Source organism: Poecilia reticulata, linkage group LG23 (genome assembly GCF_000633615.1).
Source record: "Poecilia reticulata strain Guanapo linkage group LG23, Guppy_female_1.0+MT, whole genome shotgun sequence".
In the NCBI taxonomy this organism is placed as follows: domain Eukaryota; kingdom Metazoa; phylum Chordata; class Actinopteri; order Cyprinodontiformes; family Poeciliidae; genus Poecilia; species Poecilia reticulata.
Window position 1 is genome coordinate 9,266,945 of NC_024353.1, and position 19,573 is coordinate 9,286,517.

At 42.2% G+C, this 19,573-nt stretch overlaps 1 protein-coding gene, 1 long non-coding RNA gene and 1 other non-coding gene across 4 annotated transcripts in view; all 3 read right to left on the reverse strand.

Annotated features, from left to right (window-relative positions):
• Window positions 1–2,123, reverse strand: part of LOC103459518 (uncharacterized) — a 34,702-nt gene extending 32,579 nt beyond the window's left edge. For both annotated transcript variants that reach the window (XR_532762.1, XR_532761.1), the window contains exon 1: window positions 2,036–2,123. This is a non-coding gene — a long non-coding RNA (uncharacterized LOC103459518). The remainder of the gene's footprint in view (window positions 1–2,035) is intronic.
• Window positions 2,124–4,728: 2,605 nt separating this feature from the next.
• LOC103459516 (bromodomain-containing protein 1) lies at window positions 4,729–18,889 on the reverse strand. The gene is made up of 13 exons (XM_008401141.2): window positions 18,266–18,889; window positions 14,170–15,595; window positions 13,395–13,551; window positions 13,070–13,201; window positions 12,859–12,987; window positions 11,165–11,477; window positions 10,782–11,075; window positions 8,404–8,979; window positions 8,112–8,253; window positions 7,840–7,973; window positions 6,763–6,872; window positions 6,267–6,421; window positions 4,729–5,475 (listed from the first exon to the last, which is right to left on the reverse strand). The coding sequence occupies exons 2-13, from the start codon at window positions 15,576–15,578 to the stop codon at window positions 5,292–5,294; spliced, it is 3,735 nt and encodes a 1,244-aa protein (XP_008399363.1). The 5' UTR covers window positions 15,579–15,595; window positions 18,266–18,889; the 3' UTR covers window positions 4,729–5,291.
• trnak-cuu (transfer RNA lysine (anticodon CUU)) lies at window positions 11,575–11,647 on the reverse strand. The gene has a single exon. It is a non-coding gene; the product is annotated as a tRNA-Lys (tRNA).
• Window positions 18,890–19,573: the final 684 nt, after the last annotated feature.

Consider the following 19,573-nt stretch of genomic DNA (forward strand, 5'->3'; position numbering starts at 1 on the left):
GATCATTCTTACATAAAAAAATGTCCTGAAAACTGGAGTGCTTACATGCATTTATCACCTTCAATCAACACAATGACCTACTTAATAGGACAGGTAGTAGTTTTATAAATACACAGACATTTCTCCATATCTAGAAAAAAAACAAAAGGTAAATTCCATGTTTTTCCAGAGTTTTCAGACAGTGTCCAAAGTCATCATTACATCAAACCATATCCATGTGTCAGAATGGCTCCATTTGTGATGAGAATTTGTGACAAGCCTTAAAAATACATTTACAAAACAGATGCTTACCATCCAGTCGGACTGAGCTGAAGGCATTTTTTCTTTTTTAAATGAGTATGCAACGAATTCCGTCACCAGACTAATTTCTGTTCATCTCCTTCCAATTTACAACCGTGCCCCACTTTGTCTTACTCCATCACATAAAATGCAGAGAATCTCCGTCAAAATTTGTGGCTGTAAGCGTGGCGAGACGCGAGAAAAGCTAAAGTGGTGTGAAAACTTTTCGCGAGCGCAGCCAAGCAAACGTCAAGACAGCGGCGCACTTTGTGCATGAACTTGTGTGGCTGCTCATGCCTCATACTGACAGCGGCCCTGTGTGGGAGCATGACACTTCCTCCCCTGAACTCTGCGACACCTCTGCCAAAGGTGGGCTGGATTATACATCCAGAACCGTGTCACACACAAACACACACACACACACACACATCTGCAAACCACAGGCTTCCACAACACTGCAGCTCTCCACCTGGATGTTATTGGCGCCTGCCGCACCCTAATGAGCCCACCTCAGCTCAGTCAAAGTCATCTGATGACACTGATGTGGGGAGATTGATATTCACGCTTGACTCGCCGTCCTCTCCGCTCAACTGCGGTGTTTACCTCCCCACACAATTAGTATCTGTTGAAGACAGACGAGAGAGGGATGGAGACATGCTCCTCTGCTGCTGCTGTTTGTGCGACCACATTAGCTCCAATTGTTTATGAAGATGGGAGATGTCTTTTAACGCGTCTTGAAGGTGGCTTTCCATATCCCAAGGCCCCCCCACCCATTACTGGCTCATTTAATCCTCATAAAGCGGGTTTACCTCTCTGAATGTCAGAAGCGGCAAATGACTAAAGCTGCGTCGGGCTTAAGTAAAATGCATATTTCAACAGATAGCTGCAGAATTTGCATCAGAGGCAAACCTGGCTTTGGCTCGTGAGGTTGTGCGTCATCGATGGTGGTGAGGGGGCTTGTGGAGGTAACTCCAGGAGCGAGGCCCTGCAGGTTCAAAGCCTGCCCACACAGCAGCACCATATACACTACTGTTAACTTTCACCTGATCATAAGCATATAAACACTTAAAGCAGTTACAGAGGACAGCTGTGTGCTGACTCTGTGAAGGAGACGACGGCCAGCCTCTGGCATAAACAAGGTTTTGGCTGGTGTGAAGGAGGACCACAACCAAAACCAGAAAGCCATGTCTTCCAACTTGATATAGCAACAATTCGCATTCTTCCCAATTTGACTCTTTGCCGTTTCAGTACAGTTTATATGCTGATTTTTAATTCCCCAATTGGAAGGGGGAAAAAAAGTGGCTCTGGCTGAAAAGAGCAGGTGGACATGCAGGTCTGCTGGGTTTGTGAACGATGCGGGAAGAATTTTTTTTTTATGTAGAACCACAGCGACCCTCTCAGGACAGAACCGTAATTGCAGCCTCTTCTGTTCGAAGAGATAAGCTAATGGCAAATATGTCTTTGATAGCTAAAACAAAAAGAACCTCGCACAGTTTAATTCAAACTTCACAATTATGATTCATTGCAGTCCAGATAACACATTTATTCAACTTTGCCTGTTTTCTATACGTCTTATGAAGGTTTGTTTCTCTGTTTTTCAAATATTGATACAAAATGTTGGGTTTTAGCTAACATTTGCGCTATAAACAAACTTTTTTCCCCGGTCAAAATTTACATATCTTAATTATAAGTGCATAAGCTAACAAAAAAAATTAACCAACACAGCTTAAATTTAAATGAGTTCACATGTAGCTACCTGTTGGTTTCTTGCTGCTCTAAATAGACTCCTTCTTATTTTAGGTGTGTCTCTGTTCCAGCACACGTGACACAGGTGATTGTTTCTCCTCCCGCTTGCCGTAGTGCTCGTTAATCAGCCATTCATTTAAATCAGGTGTGCGGCAGCAGATTTTTCAATATATTAAAATAACATGAAACTGAGAATATTTCCAGGTCGTTTTATAAGTTTCTAAAAATTTGTCTGAATTGGTAATTACTAGCAATTGTGCTTTGAAAAAATTGCATTTTTCATTTGTTGCTTTGTAAAAAAAACAAACAATCTTGCCAGCCATGGTCAGCTTTTCCTGTCGAAATTCCACTCTAAATATCCAAATAAAAGATGTTTTTAAAAGTATAAACCAGTTTCTGGGAAGATAAAATGACTGTACACATAATTTTGTTAGCTATAACGGAAAAAAAGTTGATAAACTTCCCCCCACCAACCAAACTTAACTCAATTTTGGTGTGTATACAAGTGTAACATTAAATTATGGCATCTATTATTAATCACCCCGAAGCCCCAGAAGTTTTTTGTCTATTTTTTAGCATAATGACTCATTTTCAACCAGAGATGAGAACAATTGATCAAGGACGGTGATATTCCAGCAAAAAATCTCTTGAAAGTCCTCCGAGACACTTTGTAATACCTTAGATATGAGACTAAATTCAAAAGCGCACTCATCCATCACAGTAAAAAAAGAATAATTTCACTACCTAGAGTTCTATTATAAAAGGAAAAAGCTTATAAACAAAGACTCCAGCAGCTCCTTTATTAATTGAAGGTCTAAGCTGAATTAATGTTTCCAAAACAAAATTGTGTGTTTTGAGATTATTTTTTTTTTCTTATCCAAACACAGTTAAGTCATGTTTTTGGCTCAATTTGCACTGGGAAATATGCCTTTTTTGCTCAAAATGTGAAGCGTGTGTTTTTACATTACAATGTGACTTAACAGAAACTTTTACAAAATTCAGACTTTACGTTCAGTTTTATTGCGTTCCAGAACAAATTTAACTCTCCCTGACTTTTGTCTTAATGCAGCCGACTTGCTATTTTGACTTCCTGGAACTGTAAAGCAAACTTTCCATGTATTTAAATCAAACAGTATGAATCTACCTTTTTTTTTTTTTTTTTACATATCCCACATTTGTGTAACTGCTTTCTATATGCATACACTTATTGAACTTGGGTAACTTATTCTTTTTGGGGGAGAGGGAGAGGTCGAAGTTGCAGTAAACTTGCCAACAGCTGCACTATAAAAACAGAAGTCATGCATTTAATTCAAATATTTTCACTCTTATCCAAGTTTTATGTATTGTGCAACAACTGGGATTTAAATTTAGCCTTCAGCGTTTCTGCATTTCAGCTAAGAATGTAAAATATTAACGCACACATTTTTTATCATTCCTGTATCAGTTACAAATCTATTTAGTTTGTCAGAAGAGAGAAAATGAGCTTTTGAGATGGAAATTAATATCAGAAACACAAACGCAGCCTTGAGTGTTTACTTTTAAGCAAAACATAAAGTATTAAACGGACTGAAATGGATCAAAAATCACTTTCACTTTGTTTATTTTGTATTTTTATTGTTCTTTTGCTACAAAAAAACTCCCAGCAATATTCTGTATGCCCCTCCCATTAAAAAATAACACTACAGTAAAGTACAAAATGAAGTATATCAAAACTACCCGGTGCTACCCAGAAAAAATAAGCGATCATAGAAAAAGAAAAAAAAAAAACTGAAGGGAGAAATGTCTTTCAAGTCTACAGCTACAAAAGTTAGAAAAGGGTTACGTTAAAAAAGGCAAATATTCACCACAGAATGTGTCACTTCACAATCACTCTGCATGTCTTTCTTCACATATAAAGTAATGCAAATACTTTACAATAAGTTAATAGAGGCACATCCTTTTACAACAGCAAAGCAACCGTCAAATTTTTTTACCTTAAAGAAAAAGAACAACAAAAAAAAAAAAAGCACGCAGTTGACATTTTTTTCTTATTTTTGTTGGCAACAATTTCTCCGAAAAAGAAAAAAATGTAAAATCACACGACAAAAAGAAAAAAATAATAAGAATCATCTGGGTAGCAACATTTTTGGTTTCTTTAGAACAAAATGTTCCGTGTTTACGACAGACTGTGAGCTTTAGACGCACACTGAGAGTCCCAAAGTGGTGCAATCCAATGCAAAATAATTTGTGAAATACGCATTTGTGTCCACAGATATGTTTCAGACCATAAAACAAACGTGTCACGGATCAGTTCATCGTGGAATTAAAATAATCTCATGAAACGGGCCTCGGCGTTGACGGATCAAATCGATTTATGATGTGCCGCGACAAGAAATTGGATTTATCTATTGAAAACTCATTTCTGCACATTCTCAGAATGACTTTTAATCATTGAAATATTGACATATCAAAGTGTATGCTTCGTTTGTTGTACTGTGACGTCGGTCCAATGCTTATTTAACAACTTATTTACGTACTGAATTGAGCTTTTGGCCCCCCCAACATAGACAAACATACGGCATACAATGTATTCAAATATAAATACTGTATTTATATGAACAAAAATATACCAAAATTATTTTCATACAAAAAATAAAATAAAATGGAAGTTTACAATATAATAACTTAGACAAAAACAAGGCTTTTAGATTTTTTTGTTCTTTCTTTTTTTTTTTTTAAACAAGACACTTGAGCCCTAACTTTCTATTCTTTTCGATCATTCAAGCAAAACTTACTAAATACTGAAAAAAAACAAACTGTACAGTACCAATGGCATGTTCAACAAATAAAAAATAAGTTAGTGTCAGGCAACTGTACAGGTTATTTACAGTTTAAATACAAAAGAAAGCAACAGACTTAAAAACTGTGGGAATGACATAAGCTTAATAGGTTTTTATTCAAATTAACGGGATTCTGTAAGGCAACCAAAACAAACTATATCAGCTGTTCACAACAACAACAAAAAATGGCAGTGGAGGTGTTTGGATTGAGAGTGGAGGAAGAGGGGGGGGGGAGAAAAACGCCTCCACCTTGGCACAGTCACGAGGCTGAAAGAAAGGGCGGAGAGGAGGGTGAGGAAATACGGACACATTCATTTCTGACACCACCTGTTACAGCAGGTGCCCAGTAAACATCGAAGTCTCCCGCAGAGACAGAAGGAGGGGAATGAGGAGTGAGTGTGTGTGGGTTTGTGGGGAGGAGCTTTTTTTGGTTAGTGGTCTTGTTCCTCAGTCGACGTCGCTGAGGTCGCTGACTTGCTCGTCCTGCACCAGGCTCAGGTGGTTCATGGCGCGGCTGAAGGCGATCTGGACCGCTTTACGGATGCTGGACGTGCGGCCTTCCATCAGCTTGATCTTGTCAATGGTTTTGTCGATGCCAAGAGGAACCATCTTGGACCTGGGAAGCCACTGCCTGGAGATCCCAATGCTCACAATTATTTTTTTTTTCCACCCACCAAATCACATTTGCAGCAATGATTGAGTGTCTAAGAATATTCAGAGTTTCTCCTAGGTTACGGTGAACAGTTATAAAAACAGGGGTTTGGTCAATTTCTTTCAAAATCTTTGCTGTATTTAGCCAATTGTAACAAATTAAATAAAAGCTGGTTTGGTTGCAGAAATCTTGTTTACAATTTTCAACTGAACATTTATTTTAGCCACTGTGGGAATCAACCAACATACTATTTAAGTATGGTAGATTTGTGTTGATTTTTCTATGTCACGATTCATAGAAATTAATCCATCAGTGGTATGTTGGGGTTTCTATAGCAACAATTAAATGCTAGCTGCATCCCAACTGGTTGTTTGGGAGTAATGTAGGAAAGTAAAATAAAAAGTTCTAGAAAGCTTTGGCAACAAAAAAAAAACTGAATATAGATAAATAGGTTGCATTTTCCTCAATTCTTTCCCAGCAAAGACGAATTTACTCTGAAGGCGTTCTACACAACCTCCACCGGCGCTCGCCGGTAATTGTGGCGTGTGCTGCACGTCTGAAATTGCCCGGCATCCTTTCGCAATATTTTAATGGGAGTCGAGGTGAAAATATCAAGTGCCTCTCGAGGCGAGAGCCATTTGTTTTCTCCTGACAACTGATGCTCCGCAGCCAGAGGAGAATAATGATCAGCTGACGGGGAGGTTGACAGGTTTACCCTTGTAGGAGCCGGCGTCGGCCTAAATCACTCAGACGAACGGGGCGGCACTCACCAGCTGCGCTTGTTGTCGAAGAAGAGGACGAGGTGGAGCTTCTCCTCGGCCTTGTACTGCATCTGCTCTCCGATTCGGAGCACGTCCATGGGGGGGATGGGGATGGACACCCCGTTGTGTTGGCAGCCGACGCGTGGCATGTGGGGGTCGATGATCTGCCACGCAGCAGATGCAGTGGAGGGCAGGGGCGAGGGGGGGATTGGGAGACACAGCCGAAACTGTTAGCACAAACAATCCTATGCACACTGCTAGCTTAAACCAATGGGGTTCCTTGTTGATTTTGTGCGATTGTCACTTGTTAATAAAGATAAAATAAAAAAAAATTTGGATTTCTTTCAAGGCAAACATCAAATAGTTGATCTAGAGTGCCATCTAGTGGACAAACAGTCTCAATTTCTTCCAACTTCAGGAAGACGTTAATAATTTGGCTTCAGTGAGTCCTGAACATGAAGGTGACATTTAAACAGGATAATAGCAATGAAAAAATAAAACTCACCAAAGCAGGGTAGGAAGGGTAGCCGCTGCATTTGGCCCAGACTAGCTTCAAAGGTTCCAGGGCAACTGTTGCAGCACTAGCCGGCATCCAGATATTGCTGTTGCCGACCTCTATGGAAGCGGGAACGACACCAGAGAAGTTGAGACACAGAGAGAGAGAGAGAGAGACGCACTCTCAAAGCTGCTGGTGGAAAATTAGCTTGGAAAAAAAAAAAAAAAAAGAAAAAGGTACAGCGAGGGGCAAACGCGTAATTTAGCCAGGAGTTTTTAAGTAGTTAATTTGCCAAATGTGAGATTGAGTCGAAGGTAAGATGACGGTGGGGGGACGTCCAGATGCAGACTGGTTTGATTGCTGGCGGTGGCAGGCGGGGAAATAAATAAATTAGCGGTCACTGCCAACACTCAAAAGCCCCTGGCTTGTAGCGGATGCTCATTTCCAAATTTGGCTTTTTTTGGTTTGTTAGGCATGAATTGAAACCAGATGTCTGCAGGTTTTATCATATTATGTCTGAAGAATATTAAGATAATTCAGCAATATCTGCAGACATCAGGGATGCTGCTAATCTATTTAGTCCAATAACCACCTTGGCCTCGCAAAAACATTCATTCCCCTTGAACTTTTCCTTTTGTCACATTAGAAGTAAAACCTCCAGTGTTTCTTTATGAACTACTAAAAACAAAGTAGTGCATAACTTTGACGCACAATGAAAAGGATTCTTGCTTGGTTTATTTTGCATTATTTGAGAAAAACTTGGTACGCAGCAGTGATCTTTACTTGTTCCTTATATTTTTGTGTGGGGTACCCCAAGGCTCCATTTTCAGCCAACTTCTTTTTCTGACAATGACTACAGCCAGAGCTCCACAGAAATGGGTTAGATCAAAGTATATTTAGCTAAAAGAGAGACGGCCTAGTCAAAGCCAACAGTTTCATTTGCAGTCCTAACATGACAAAACAACATAAAAAAGTTCAAGGGGGTAATCAATCCAATGAATAAGAAACATTCAAGGTATTATTAGCAACCATGTATTAAAGGTACATTTCAGAAACTTTATCAAGCTGCCTTTGACCAATATTTACCTGCAGCAATTCTAGCAGCTTTGGCAAAGTTCCCTGATTCAATGCAGGCGATGAGTTCACTCTTATCATCCACAGTGTTTCTTCGGACTAAAGCTGGTTTCCCCTTTCCACATTTTGGAAGACTGAGAATGGTGCTGTGAGCAAAATGTACACACACAAACACACATCAAAACAACCTTCCTTGGACAAAACCTTTGGATAAACAGCTGTAACTAAAACATAAGGGTGAGCCTCAAAGGTTTGCCTCTCGTCTGTGTGTCTGGCCGTCTGACCTGGCGCTTCCCTGTAGACTGCTGCATGAAGATATGGAGGACTCGGAGGCACAGCGCCGTCGCGGCTCCACCGCTCTGCTGGTCCGCCGTGTTTTTTCTACTTCTTTCTCCTCATCCAGCTCCAGGAAACCTCTCGACAGGCCTGCGAGGAGCCAGAAGACAGAACAGCACTCTCTATATCTGACAACTAGACGGTAATATCCTGGTAAGCCAAGAAGAACGTTTTGGCCTGCGGTCCAGCAGATTCCTTACTGAATTCTTCACCAATAATAGTTCCTAAGGATGTCTTTACCAGTGTCGAGTCTTTTCCTGGGAGACGCCCCCTCGTCTGTGTGTTCAGTCTCCTCTTCCTCCACCTCCCTGCATCTGCTGCCACTGCGCTTCCTCTTCTTGCTGTGAAGCAGCGTCTCCAGCCGCGGTATGACAACCGAGAGGAAAGATTTGGCGCCGAGCTGGGAGCCGTCCTTATTCTCCCCGTCCTGCTCGCCTGACCCGCCGTCGGCCCCGTCGTCCTCCCTGTCTTCGCTCTCGGGCGGCCCGTGCGCTCCGGCCGCCTTCGACTTGTGGAAGACGACGGCCGTCCGGTGGTTGGCCGTGCCCGTGGGCTCCGCGAAGGTGGGCGTGGCCAGCACGCTCACGTCGCCGTCCAACAGGGCGCTCTGCAGGGAGTGGCCGTTGAGGCGTGGAGCCGAGGACAGCAGCTCCGCCGCGTCCCCGTCCAACCGCGGCCGCTTGCTGCGAGTCTGTTCCGCGCCGTCCAGGGCATCGACGATCGGTTTGAGGGTGGGGGGTTCGGAGTCGGCGTCTGAGCGGAGGAGCGGGGGTAGAGCGTCCGGCGGCTCCAGTTTAGGAGGAAGAGACTTGTCTCCTGTGGAGGGGACATTATGGAAGCACAGCTGAATGGAGGCAGAATCACCTCATCTCCGTCATTGGCTTCTAATCGATTAAATGAACTTTTGGCTTGTGAAAAGCTGGTTATTTTTTTCCCCACCATTGCACTCCTTGAGTTTCCATTACTAAGAGTGAGGTCAGGCATTTTAATTTACACAGTTATAAGTTATAATATTGCACGACTACCGTCAGAAAATTACCAGAACAAAGTCGTAGCGTTAGGAAAATTAAGTAGCTATTTTGTGAGAACTCCAACATGACAAGACAAGTAGCAAGAAAAAAAAAAAGGAAAGTTGAGCATTTTGTGAAGCCAGACTTTGGCATAAGCTTTACAGTTAAGGAAATACTTCATCTTTTAACACATCAGCGTCAAATTATGATCACTTGCAGGACATCGAAATGATTGAGCCAATGACAGAGTCTATTTAAAAAGAAAATAAATCACCCAGATGTTAGTCAGATCTTCCTAACACACCGTTTTTTCTTTTTAAAGCAACTTTGTTCTTGTAATTTTAATACGTTCTTGTAAAAATGCTTCTTTGTTTTGCTAGCACGATGACTCCTTTTTGTAATTCAACAAAAATTCTCACAGCCAGGTCCTAATATGATTCACAGAAGGGATCATCCCCCCCCCCCCCCATCACTTGCAATTTCAGTTTTAGAAAAGAAAGCAAGAAAAAAAAATCTGAAAAATCTAAAACAGGATCTGGTGTGAAAAAAATAAATTCTGAAATTTTATTTTTAAGCCAAATAGCCCATGCCTCATCTCCATCCATTTTCTTTTTATAAAATCAGACCATCTTCTCTGTCCCTGAAAAGTAAAGATGTATTCTGCTAAATTATGCATGTTAAGTTTTTGTGATTTCATTCTCCTTTTGGGTCATTTCAAAAATATTATAGTTCCAACATAATTTTCCATGTCAAAATTTCACACTTTTCGCAATGCAAATTTCCAAGTAGAAGCAGAGGTTGCACCTTTCCTCTGCTTCAGCACCGCCATCGTTGGCTTGGAAACCTCCACGTTTCAGTGTGGCTCACTGATTTGGAAGAACAACTTCACAGAAGTTGTTTTGAATCAGCAAGCCTTTGAACAACTCAAGTTTAAAGTGAAGCCGTCCTTTACAGCACACAGATCAAAGCCGGCGGGTTTTGTTTCATCACAGTTGGTGTATTTCTCTAAATCTTTTGACTGGTTTTTATTAATACAAATGAAAGAATATGGTTGTTTGTTTGTTTTTTGTTTTTTTTACACAACTGTTCTGCTTTAATGTATATTCCGCTTTCCATTTTTACAGCCTGCTCAAACCAAACACACATTTTAATGTGTTGGAACGGCTCAAAGTTCAAACCCAAATCTAAAACAGAATCTGCTTGAAAAATATTTTTAAAATGTCCTGCAGAGGAAAAACTGGTTAGAAATGAAAACTTCTATTCTCCTCTGCAAGGACAAAACAGTTTGGAACCTATCAACAAAAACCTGTTGAAACAAAGCCGCATGTTTGGTCAAGTGACATTTGCTTAATTAAAATAGGAGGTATAAAACAGTCACTCTCTCAACCAGATAGTCTTTGAGGTGCAGTTTACATAAAACCGTCTTCATGTGTTATCAAAATGTGCCACACCTTCCACTTCCTACAAGGACAAAATTCTCCTTCAAAGTGCTTTAAAGAGACATCCATCATTGCGACAACCAATCAATAAAGCTGTCACATGTCAATAACAGCGTTGTCTCTATCTTTCAGAAATAAAAACTGAGTAAAACAGAGAACACATACGTACCTTCGTCATCTTGAAAATGCCCGTTGGGTTTCTGTTTGTCCTCTGTGGATTTGTCCAGCTCCGGAGGGGACGGAGCGGCTGCGAAGGCAGAACTGTGGTGGTGAGAGGGCAGAAGCTTCTTCAGGCTGATTTCGTTTCGCACGTCGCTGATGGTCTTCTTAAGCAGCTTGAGGCGCTTGCTGCGGGACGGGCTGGTCTTCATGGCACAGGTCAGGTCGAACTTCTCCAGGAGCAGCTGCAGCTGCTTGTCCAGGGGAAGGTGCTCCCGGTTGGCTGGCACCAGCAGACGGTCCACTGAGGGCACAGGAATTAAAACCAACACGAGATTCAGTAGGAGATTGACCAACCGTTTCAGACTGAACATTTAAGACAAAGATTCTCACCGTCTTCCCAAGAAAACGACGGCGGCGTTTTGACTTCGGGAGCTTCCGACAAGTGCATGCCACTCTCGGCGTCGAAGCCCATCTGCTCCACGTCCCGCCGGGCCTTCCTGAGCAGGACGCCGCCCTGGTCTCGGAGGCGAATGGCGGCCCGGTAGAAGTAGGTGTCCTTGGAGTTGTATTTCATGCAGTTGTCGACGATGAGGTTGAAGTCGGCCTCGAACTGATCCAGGTTGGTGTAGGCCTGGGCGTCGATGCGCTGCCGGATGGTGGAGAAGTCCATTGGGCGTTTGATGTGGTCGAGATAGTCTGGGACCTGCAGAAAGTGTTTAGTCAATGACACAATGTCACTAGAGGTTGATATTAGACAACGGAAGGAGATTTCAAGACTCTATGCTTGAAATAAAAGGCAGCGCCCAACGTGGGGCTCGAACCCACGACCCTGAGATTAAGAGTCTCATGCTCTACCGACTGAGCTAGCCGGGCTTGGCAAGCAAACTTCTCAAGTGTCAAATTCCACTTTGCAGGAAACCGCATTGCGTAACCCAGGCTCCACCAGGTGGGCGGCAGCGATTTATGACCTGAACCACAGCTCAGAGCGAGACGGAAGCCAGCAGCCGCAGGGTTCCACAAACTTAAACGAGACGACGATACTTTATTTTAAGAAATGTGCTATCCTCTATCTATCTTAAATTCAACACAACCGAGATGCTTTTATTACTTCTTACAGGAAATTAAATTGATCCCACCAATAGTTGGGATGTTTATGTGGCGAGTTGCTGGATATTAGTTTAACAAATCAAACAATTTGAGGCCGAGGTTTACGGGAAGTATTGTTTTCTTATTTGTCACAGTTTAAATGTGGCACGCTTAAAATGTATTAAGGAACTATGTGGAATCTTTGTATGAGAGTATGACTGAAACACAAGACAAAATGTAAGGCCTGTGATTAAGTCAACTTACCTTTTAATTAATTTAATGCCTTATTTTTAGACAAAAGAATTTAAGTCTTTATAAGGATATGTGGACCCTTTGAATACACAAGGAACATAGAAAAAGTTACATAAAAGCTCCCTTTCTATAAATAACATTGTGATGGGCTGAAAATGAATTTAATTGAACAAAAATATTGTGACATATTTCTACCAAATTTTCAGTTTTAACCAAATTGCAGAAATCGATGACAATGAAAGGTTATTTAACACAACAGAGTTTTCTGCACTTCCTTCGTGTCAAACGTCCACACATCTTGAAAATTAATGTTCTGAAGTCACAAGTCCATTTAGTGCCCATTTTTTAGGGTGTGAATAAAAACAAAAACTAAATTTCTTGCACAGTGGTCAAGATGTGAAGAAATATCCTGTTAAAAAAAACAACTGAAATATGGATGGAGAAGTGGACAAACAGTGGATAAACTCAGACAATAAGATGGATAAATAGACAAACATACAGTTAGATAAAAATCAATGGATAAAATTAGATGAATGGAAAAAGGATTGGTTGGATGCTGAAGCGTACAGAAAATTAATGAACAGTTGAGGGGACAGATAGAGGAATACAATCTTTCGGGAAATGCCAAAAAGAATAAAACAATCTTTTTTCCAATTATCCAAACTCAAATCAAAGCCCAGACTTTTTCATAATGCAAGAAACCCTAAAAATATAGACAACATGTTCAAGTCTCTCTTGTAGATCACCTCATTGACATCCACAGGCTGGGTGAAGATCTTGGCCTGGTCTTTGGCCTGAAGTTGGTCCAACAGAGCCCGGAGCAAGATGCTAAACGGCGTTAGCTTCATCTCCAGGACGGTTTCATGTAGCTTAATCTGCAACAGAGCCATGAGGAAAACAGAAATATGAGGAAACGTGTAAAAACGGGCCTGAATTTGTCAATGTGTCCTCTTCTACCTCTTCCCGTTTTAGCTTCTCCCTCTTGCGAATCAGCTCCAGCAGCAGCCGCGCTCTCTCCAGATCGTGTCGGAGGCGGTGCCATTCCTTCAGCTGTTCCTTCAGCGCTCTGCTTTCCTCCTCGTTCTGCCTCTAAGGGGGGGAAAAAAAACAAATAGAAATTCAATAAGTGAATGCAGAAATTATACGAGATGAAAAAAACTACACTTGTACGTTCATTATAGGCTTCAATAAACTTTCACAAGAATTGTTTGTGTTTCCACTTTACCAAAAACTGGTAACACAAAATAATATAAGGAAAAACAGATGAGCATGCGAATTGTACCGGCTGTGAGTTCTTCTGTGCCTGCAGGCAGGTCTGAAGGCGTCTGATCAGGGGGACTCCGTTCCTGGATCGTCTTTTCAGGGTCCAATAATTTAGGACCAGTTCCACAAAAGCTCTCTTCTTCTGTATGGACACCTGGTTCAGAATGGTTTGGAGCCTTGACAAGGCACAAGAAAACATATTAGAACCAGTGAGATAGAACAAGGTGTCAGAACAACTTTGTTTTTTGATCATCAAACAACAGGGTTAAAACAGGGCTTTATGTAAACTCAACTTCCATGATCCTCATTCCTTTTAAGAAATGAAAAAGGAGGTATAGGAAAAAAGGACACATGGGAAGATGAAAAGAAAACACAAATAAAATGAAAGGAAGGAAGTAAAGAAAAATGGAGGAGAGGAAGGAAGAAAGGAAAAGAAGAAGGAAAAGAAGGGACAGATTAAGGAAAAGCAGAAGTAAAGACAACAGGAAGGACCAAAGAAAGGAATGTAGGTCTGCAACAAGGTAGGAAGGATGGCAGGAATGTGAAGGGCAAAAAGAAAACAGGAAAGAGGAAAATTAGGGTGGAAGGAAGAAATAATAAAGGACACAATAAAGGAGGAAAATGTACAAGAATAATGAAAATAGGAAGGAAACAGGGCAGGATAAACACAAAAAAGTAACTTACTCTCTAAGCTAATACTAATCACAAACACCATTCTTTTCACGTCTGTGCAAGAATTTAGAATAAAAACACTCATGGTTGAAATGCTTCACAGAGCCTCCACTTGATTATACCTGTGAGCAGGAAAACTAGGCACAGTAGCAGGAGCTGCAACCTCATTTTCCTCGTCAGGTTCAGGCTTCTTGCTCTTGCCTTTCTTCTTCTGCGGCTGCTTTCCCTTGCAATGTTCTTTATCGTCTCCCCTGCCTTTATTCGCCCTCTTACAGAATCCGTTTTTACGCTTGGCATCTTCGTAGATGGAGAGCGGCCTCCTCACACATCCGTTGGGCGTGTGCGCTCCACAGTAGGCGGTCTTTTTGACGGAGAGGATGGGCTCTCCCGTGTCCATCACCTCGTTGATCGGCTCCATCTTCATGAAGAGGCCGGCCTTTTGGGCGCAGGTGACGTGGAAGGCCGTGTAGCAGTTGGCCTTGTGGCACTGGATACACGCACCCACGCTCTTCTCCTTGCAGATGTAGCAGGTGAGCTTCCAGCGGGCGGACGGGATCTGCCCGACGCCGTCGATGGGCTCGATGAAGGTGGTGTTGGCGAAGCCGACCTCTGGCACCCAGAGGGCGCAGACCACATGGCCCCACCGATCGTCGTCTGTCTTCTTCACGGCTCCCCCCTTGTTGGGACAGAGGATGCAGCCCGCCGGCTGGGTCGGCAACTGGAGGCAGTGTCTGCAGTGCCAGTGGCTCTCTGGGACGTAGGGGACGCCGTAGCACTCCTGGTGCACGGACACGCCGCACACGCCGCAGAACAGGATGGTGTTGCCTTTGTGGCACTCGCCGCTCATGCAGATGGAGCAAACTGCGTCCTCGTCGACGGCGGGCTGCTTCTCGCTCGCTTGGTCCAGACTCTCTAGGTGCAGCTCTTTCTCGAAACGGTCGATCAGGAACTCGAAAACGTTGTGGGAAACCTGACTCATCCCTTCGCTTTTGCGTTTTTCGTTCACCAACTCCAGCCAGGCGTAGTCCTCCTCGTCCATGTCGTATTCCGTCTCCTCATCGAGCTCCTCCTCCGTCTTCTCTATGTACTTGTAAAACGCGGCTGGGCGCTTGGGAACCGCGGGAAGGTTGTATTCGACAACTCGAAATTTCGGCTCGGGGAGCTTTGGCGCGGCAGGACCCGCGGCGTGATGCCCACCGCCCTCCGCGTTGCCGGCGATGCCCAGCGCAGCATTTCTCTTCTCTTGGTTGTTTTTTAGTCTGGCCGACCTCTGGCGGACCTGCTGCTGAGGTTTGTCGGCGTTCTCCTTGTTGCTGGTGCACTCCATCATCTCCTGGACCATGGGGTCGTCGTCAGAGATCACATCCAGCTTGTCGTATATGCTTAGCCGGTGGATGCGGCCGTCCAGCTCGAACTCCACCATGCGCTGCGCCTGGGCGTAGGTCAGGATCTGCTTGTTGGGAGAGGGCTTGATTGGAGACTGCGCCCTCTGCGGCACCGCGGGCCGGTGCTGCCGAGCTTTCTTCTTCATCTTGACTCTCCGTGATGCTGTGGAGTGACAGACGGAAAGTCATTTTTGACCGTATAAAAAGTTTGAGGTATAGTGACCACAAAATTCAAGATGTTTTGTAGGAAGGCTATGACTGACCAACACAAATTAGTGCAGGATTGTGAAGTGGAAGGAAAGCTATACATGATTTTCAAAATTCTGTATTTATTTGTCTCTTTATGTAAATCAGTTGGACTTTTATCTCGCTGGTAATGAAATTGTTCAAGAGAGCATGCAGAAGAAGCAAGGTGCAATGCAAATGCTCAATTTAAGGGATCAGAACAGAACCATAGCTTATATTTCTGTCATAACGCAAACTGATAGTGTGAATTTTATTCTAAAAGCTAAAATTGATGATGGCTGAGGTTCAGATATTATAAGAACTATAACCTAATAACGTCGGCTGAAACTGACTGCCAAGTTGCTTTTTGATATTAGGATATCATCACTGTCAAATCAATGCAAAATTAATATCAGCAGTGATCATGAATGGGGAGTTATATTGTTTTTTAAATTATTGTGATAAATTTCTTATCAAGATAAAAACTTTGATTCAATGTTGCCATGATAAACTCCAGTTAATGATGTTTAAACCCCCCAAAACCGTCCACACTGTCAGGACTGCATGTTTTTCTATTTTCTCCACTGTTTGTTCAATGAAAGTAATAATTATCAATAGATTTGAGATTATTATTAAATGCAGTTGCAATGTACATTTTAGTAATATACATTACGCTTTTTTTGTATGACTGGTATCAAGAATGGAGAAGACTGGTGTGAGGAAATTGTTTGTGTTGCAATTAATACAGCCGCTGAAGTAAATTCCTGGTCAGTATGTGTTTGTCTTTTTTGAATGAATACAAAACTTGACTATGCGTTTGTGACCGATACCTCTACAGCAGTGGTCCCAAAACTACGGCCCGCGGGCCGGATTCGGCCGGCCTCCACATTTGGTCCGGCCCCCTGAACAATACCAGAGAGCATTCAGATTTTTTTTCATAAACCATTTTCCGGAGTGTGAGCCGCTTATATGTGGATTTTTCTTCAACCATCACGGGGCTCTTTAGCAGGAAGTGAATCATTGGAAGTCAAAATTGGAAATAAAAGAACAAAGCTCCCATTAAAACGGAATTAGATTTTAATAGGGAATTAAAATTTGAGAATGTTGTTGATCAGTTAAATAGCATTGAGGGGGAAAAGAAGATTTTTTGTTTTTTTAAAAAAATAATGCCGGGATCATTATGAGAATTTGAGGTATAGATATTAGGATCCAGTAGATGGCAGTAGTGCAACAATAATGGACGCAAGCTGCTGTTGAAATCTAAAGAAGAAGAAGAAGGAGGCGGCGGTGCCCATTTTCATTTAGCACATGCTAGTAGCAACACGAAGGATCAGCACTTTTACTGTTACAGTTACCGTTCAGAAACTACCGTAATCCGTTCTGTTAAATCTAATCTTGGCAACTTTTTCTTTTTCAACACTAATAAATGTGATATACGATTGACCCGTTATTACACAAATTTTGGCTGTCCGCCCCCCTCTGCTCCTGCTACATCGTTGTGGAAAACCTGGAGCGGCAGAGATATATGCGGCTTATATGTTTACATACACATATGTATGTAAACATACACATACATGTTTACATTGTATGTTTAAAAAAAAACAAACTTTGGGGTTGTGGCTTATAGTCCGGTGCGGCTCATAGTTCTGAAAATACGGACTATAATCCTTCCTGACTTTTGTTCTGTGAAGAACCCAGAGAGGGTTATTTGATTGTGCTTTCTGGAAAACAATACATTTTTATATTTAGGCACTCATGTAATGGTCACACTTATTCTGTTACAAACTGACTCCGGCCCCCCACCAGAGAAGGGAGAAGTTATGTGGCCCTCACAGGAAAAAGTTTGGGGACCCCTGCTCTACAGGTATCTTTAGTATTTGCAGTGACAGGATGCACAAGTGGGTTAATGAGTGAATGAATTGAATGGCTGGAAGTAGTGACAGATGGATTAATAGGTGAATGCAACAAAGATTAAATCAGTTAACGTATATGCACAATTGAGAAAATGGAATAGGCTGTCAGGTCTGGGCATTTCCTCTTCTATACCCCCATTTCCTTTTCTCAAACTTACTCAAACCAGGAAAGTACTAAAATCAACTTGAACAGTTTTCCACATTTTGATATTCACTAAGGAGCTCTGCTAACTCCAAGAAAAAAAATGGCTAAAAACTATCTTTTAGTATTACTTTTTATGTAAATAAACGCACAAAACACACGACCCCATCAGCTATGCTAGTACTTCAAACCTCCATGATTAGCCATTCTGTAAACAGTATCTTAGTAGGGCGCTAGTTAGTCAGCTGAGGCATTTAAATGCAATGGGTAATTCCCAATAAGTGATTTCACAACATAAATGCACATGGAGTTGACACTTTTTACTCAATAATTAGCCTCAGGAGGAATTTGCTAAGATGCTAACAATAACGTAGGCTAACTAGCATCAGAAGCTAACCGCCCCCCGAAACGGAACAAATGGCGTCAAAACAAAACAAAAGCCATTTGAAACAATGTTACCCAATTCAAACCATACACTGGGCTAATATGAAGCACACAGGGTGCACTGCGTGACTCCAAATTGCAAAAAGCATGATAAACGCAAAGCACATACCTCGGTTAAACGGACAGTTTTGCTAGTAGGTAGCTAGTCAGCAGCCTTACAAAGCAACGGCCCGAGAAACGGTTCTCATTCCCTGCACAATGTTATCATCCAGCGAGGGGGGATACTTTGGTCCTTTCACCTAAAACAGAAAGAGGTCTGCTTGGTGTCCGTGCTGGTTTCTGTGCAAATTTCTACAGAGAAGACACAGTTCCTCCCTTTGTAGGCCATTCAAAGGCTGCAGAGGCAAACAGCAGGAACAGCAGCGTTACAGGATGGAACATCCCCCCAGCACAACAATGCGTTTATCCAGCAGCAGACAACTCCCACTCGGTACGCGCAACTCTACGCATGACGCTGGAGGTCATGTTGGTGAGGATTTCATACAAAAGAGCCCCCCCCATCTGTCACACAATCGATGTATTGCCCTTTTTTTTTTTTGTCAGTCCAGGCTAGCCAAACACAGACAAAGCTCCGTACACAAAGCCTTCGGGTAGGGGTGCAGTGGGAGTAAAGCTGTGACGTGTTTTGTTTTGACTTGACCAAACGGAAATGGCTTTAAAAACCAGCAAGTCACGGTTTGGGTTAATCTTTAACCTACACCGACAGGATAGCGCGTGCAAGACAGAAAAACGGGTTTAAAGCCCCACCCAGGTGACAGGTGTAACACCAACCGCCGCCACCCATCACAGCCCATGAACTCAAGAGGATTTTCTGCTTTACAGAGTTGTAGGTTTTTGTTTTTTGTTTTGTTCTTCAAAGTTCATGTGTACATTGTGCTTAATTACATAAAAAAAAAAGGTGTCAATTTCTGGGACAAAACCTGTTGTCATATTTAAGCTCATATTTCTCTTTTCCTATTTGATAACTAGAAGATGAACGCAACACAGGAGAATTATTATTTTTTTTAATAACACACAAACTTTACTGGTAATTATGTTTTTTCATCATCAATTCTAAACAGCCTCGTTGTTCCCCACATCCCCACAGAATAATGCTGCTCCTACCATGTCTCCTGGTGTGTTTGAGTACCTTCTCCCATGTGTTTGCTGTCTCTAACATAGGTTGTGACAAATAGGACTTCTTTCTTTCAACAAGAGCTTTTATTGTTTTCATTCTTCCACACAGGTGCCCAATGAACAGATTCTCTAACACTTTGATTCATATCCATCAATGAGGTGTTTCACTTTGACGGCATATTAAATTAAAGTCAACTAAAGTCATTTTCTGTACTCTTATCAAAGCTTGTTGCTAGGAAATGTAGATCAAACAACAGGAAGCCACTTAGTTACTTTGGTTTGATCAGAAATCATGTCTTGT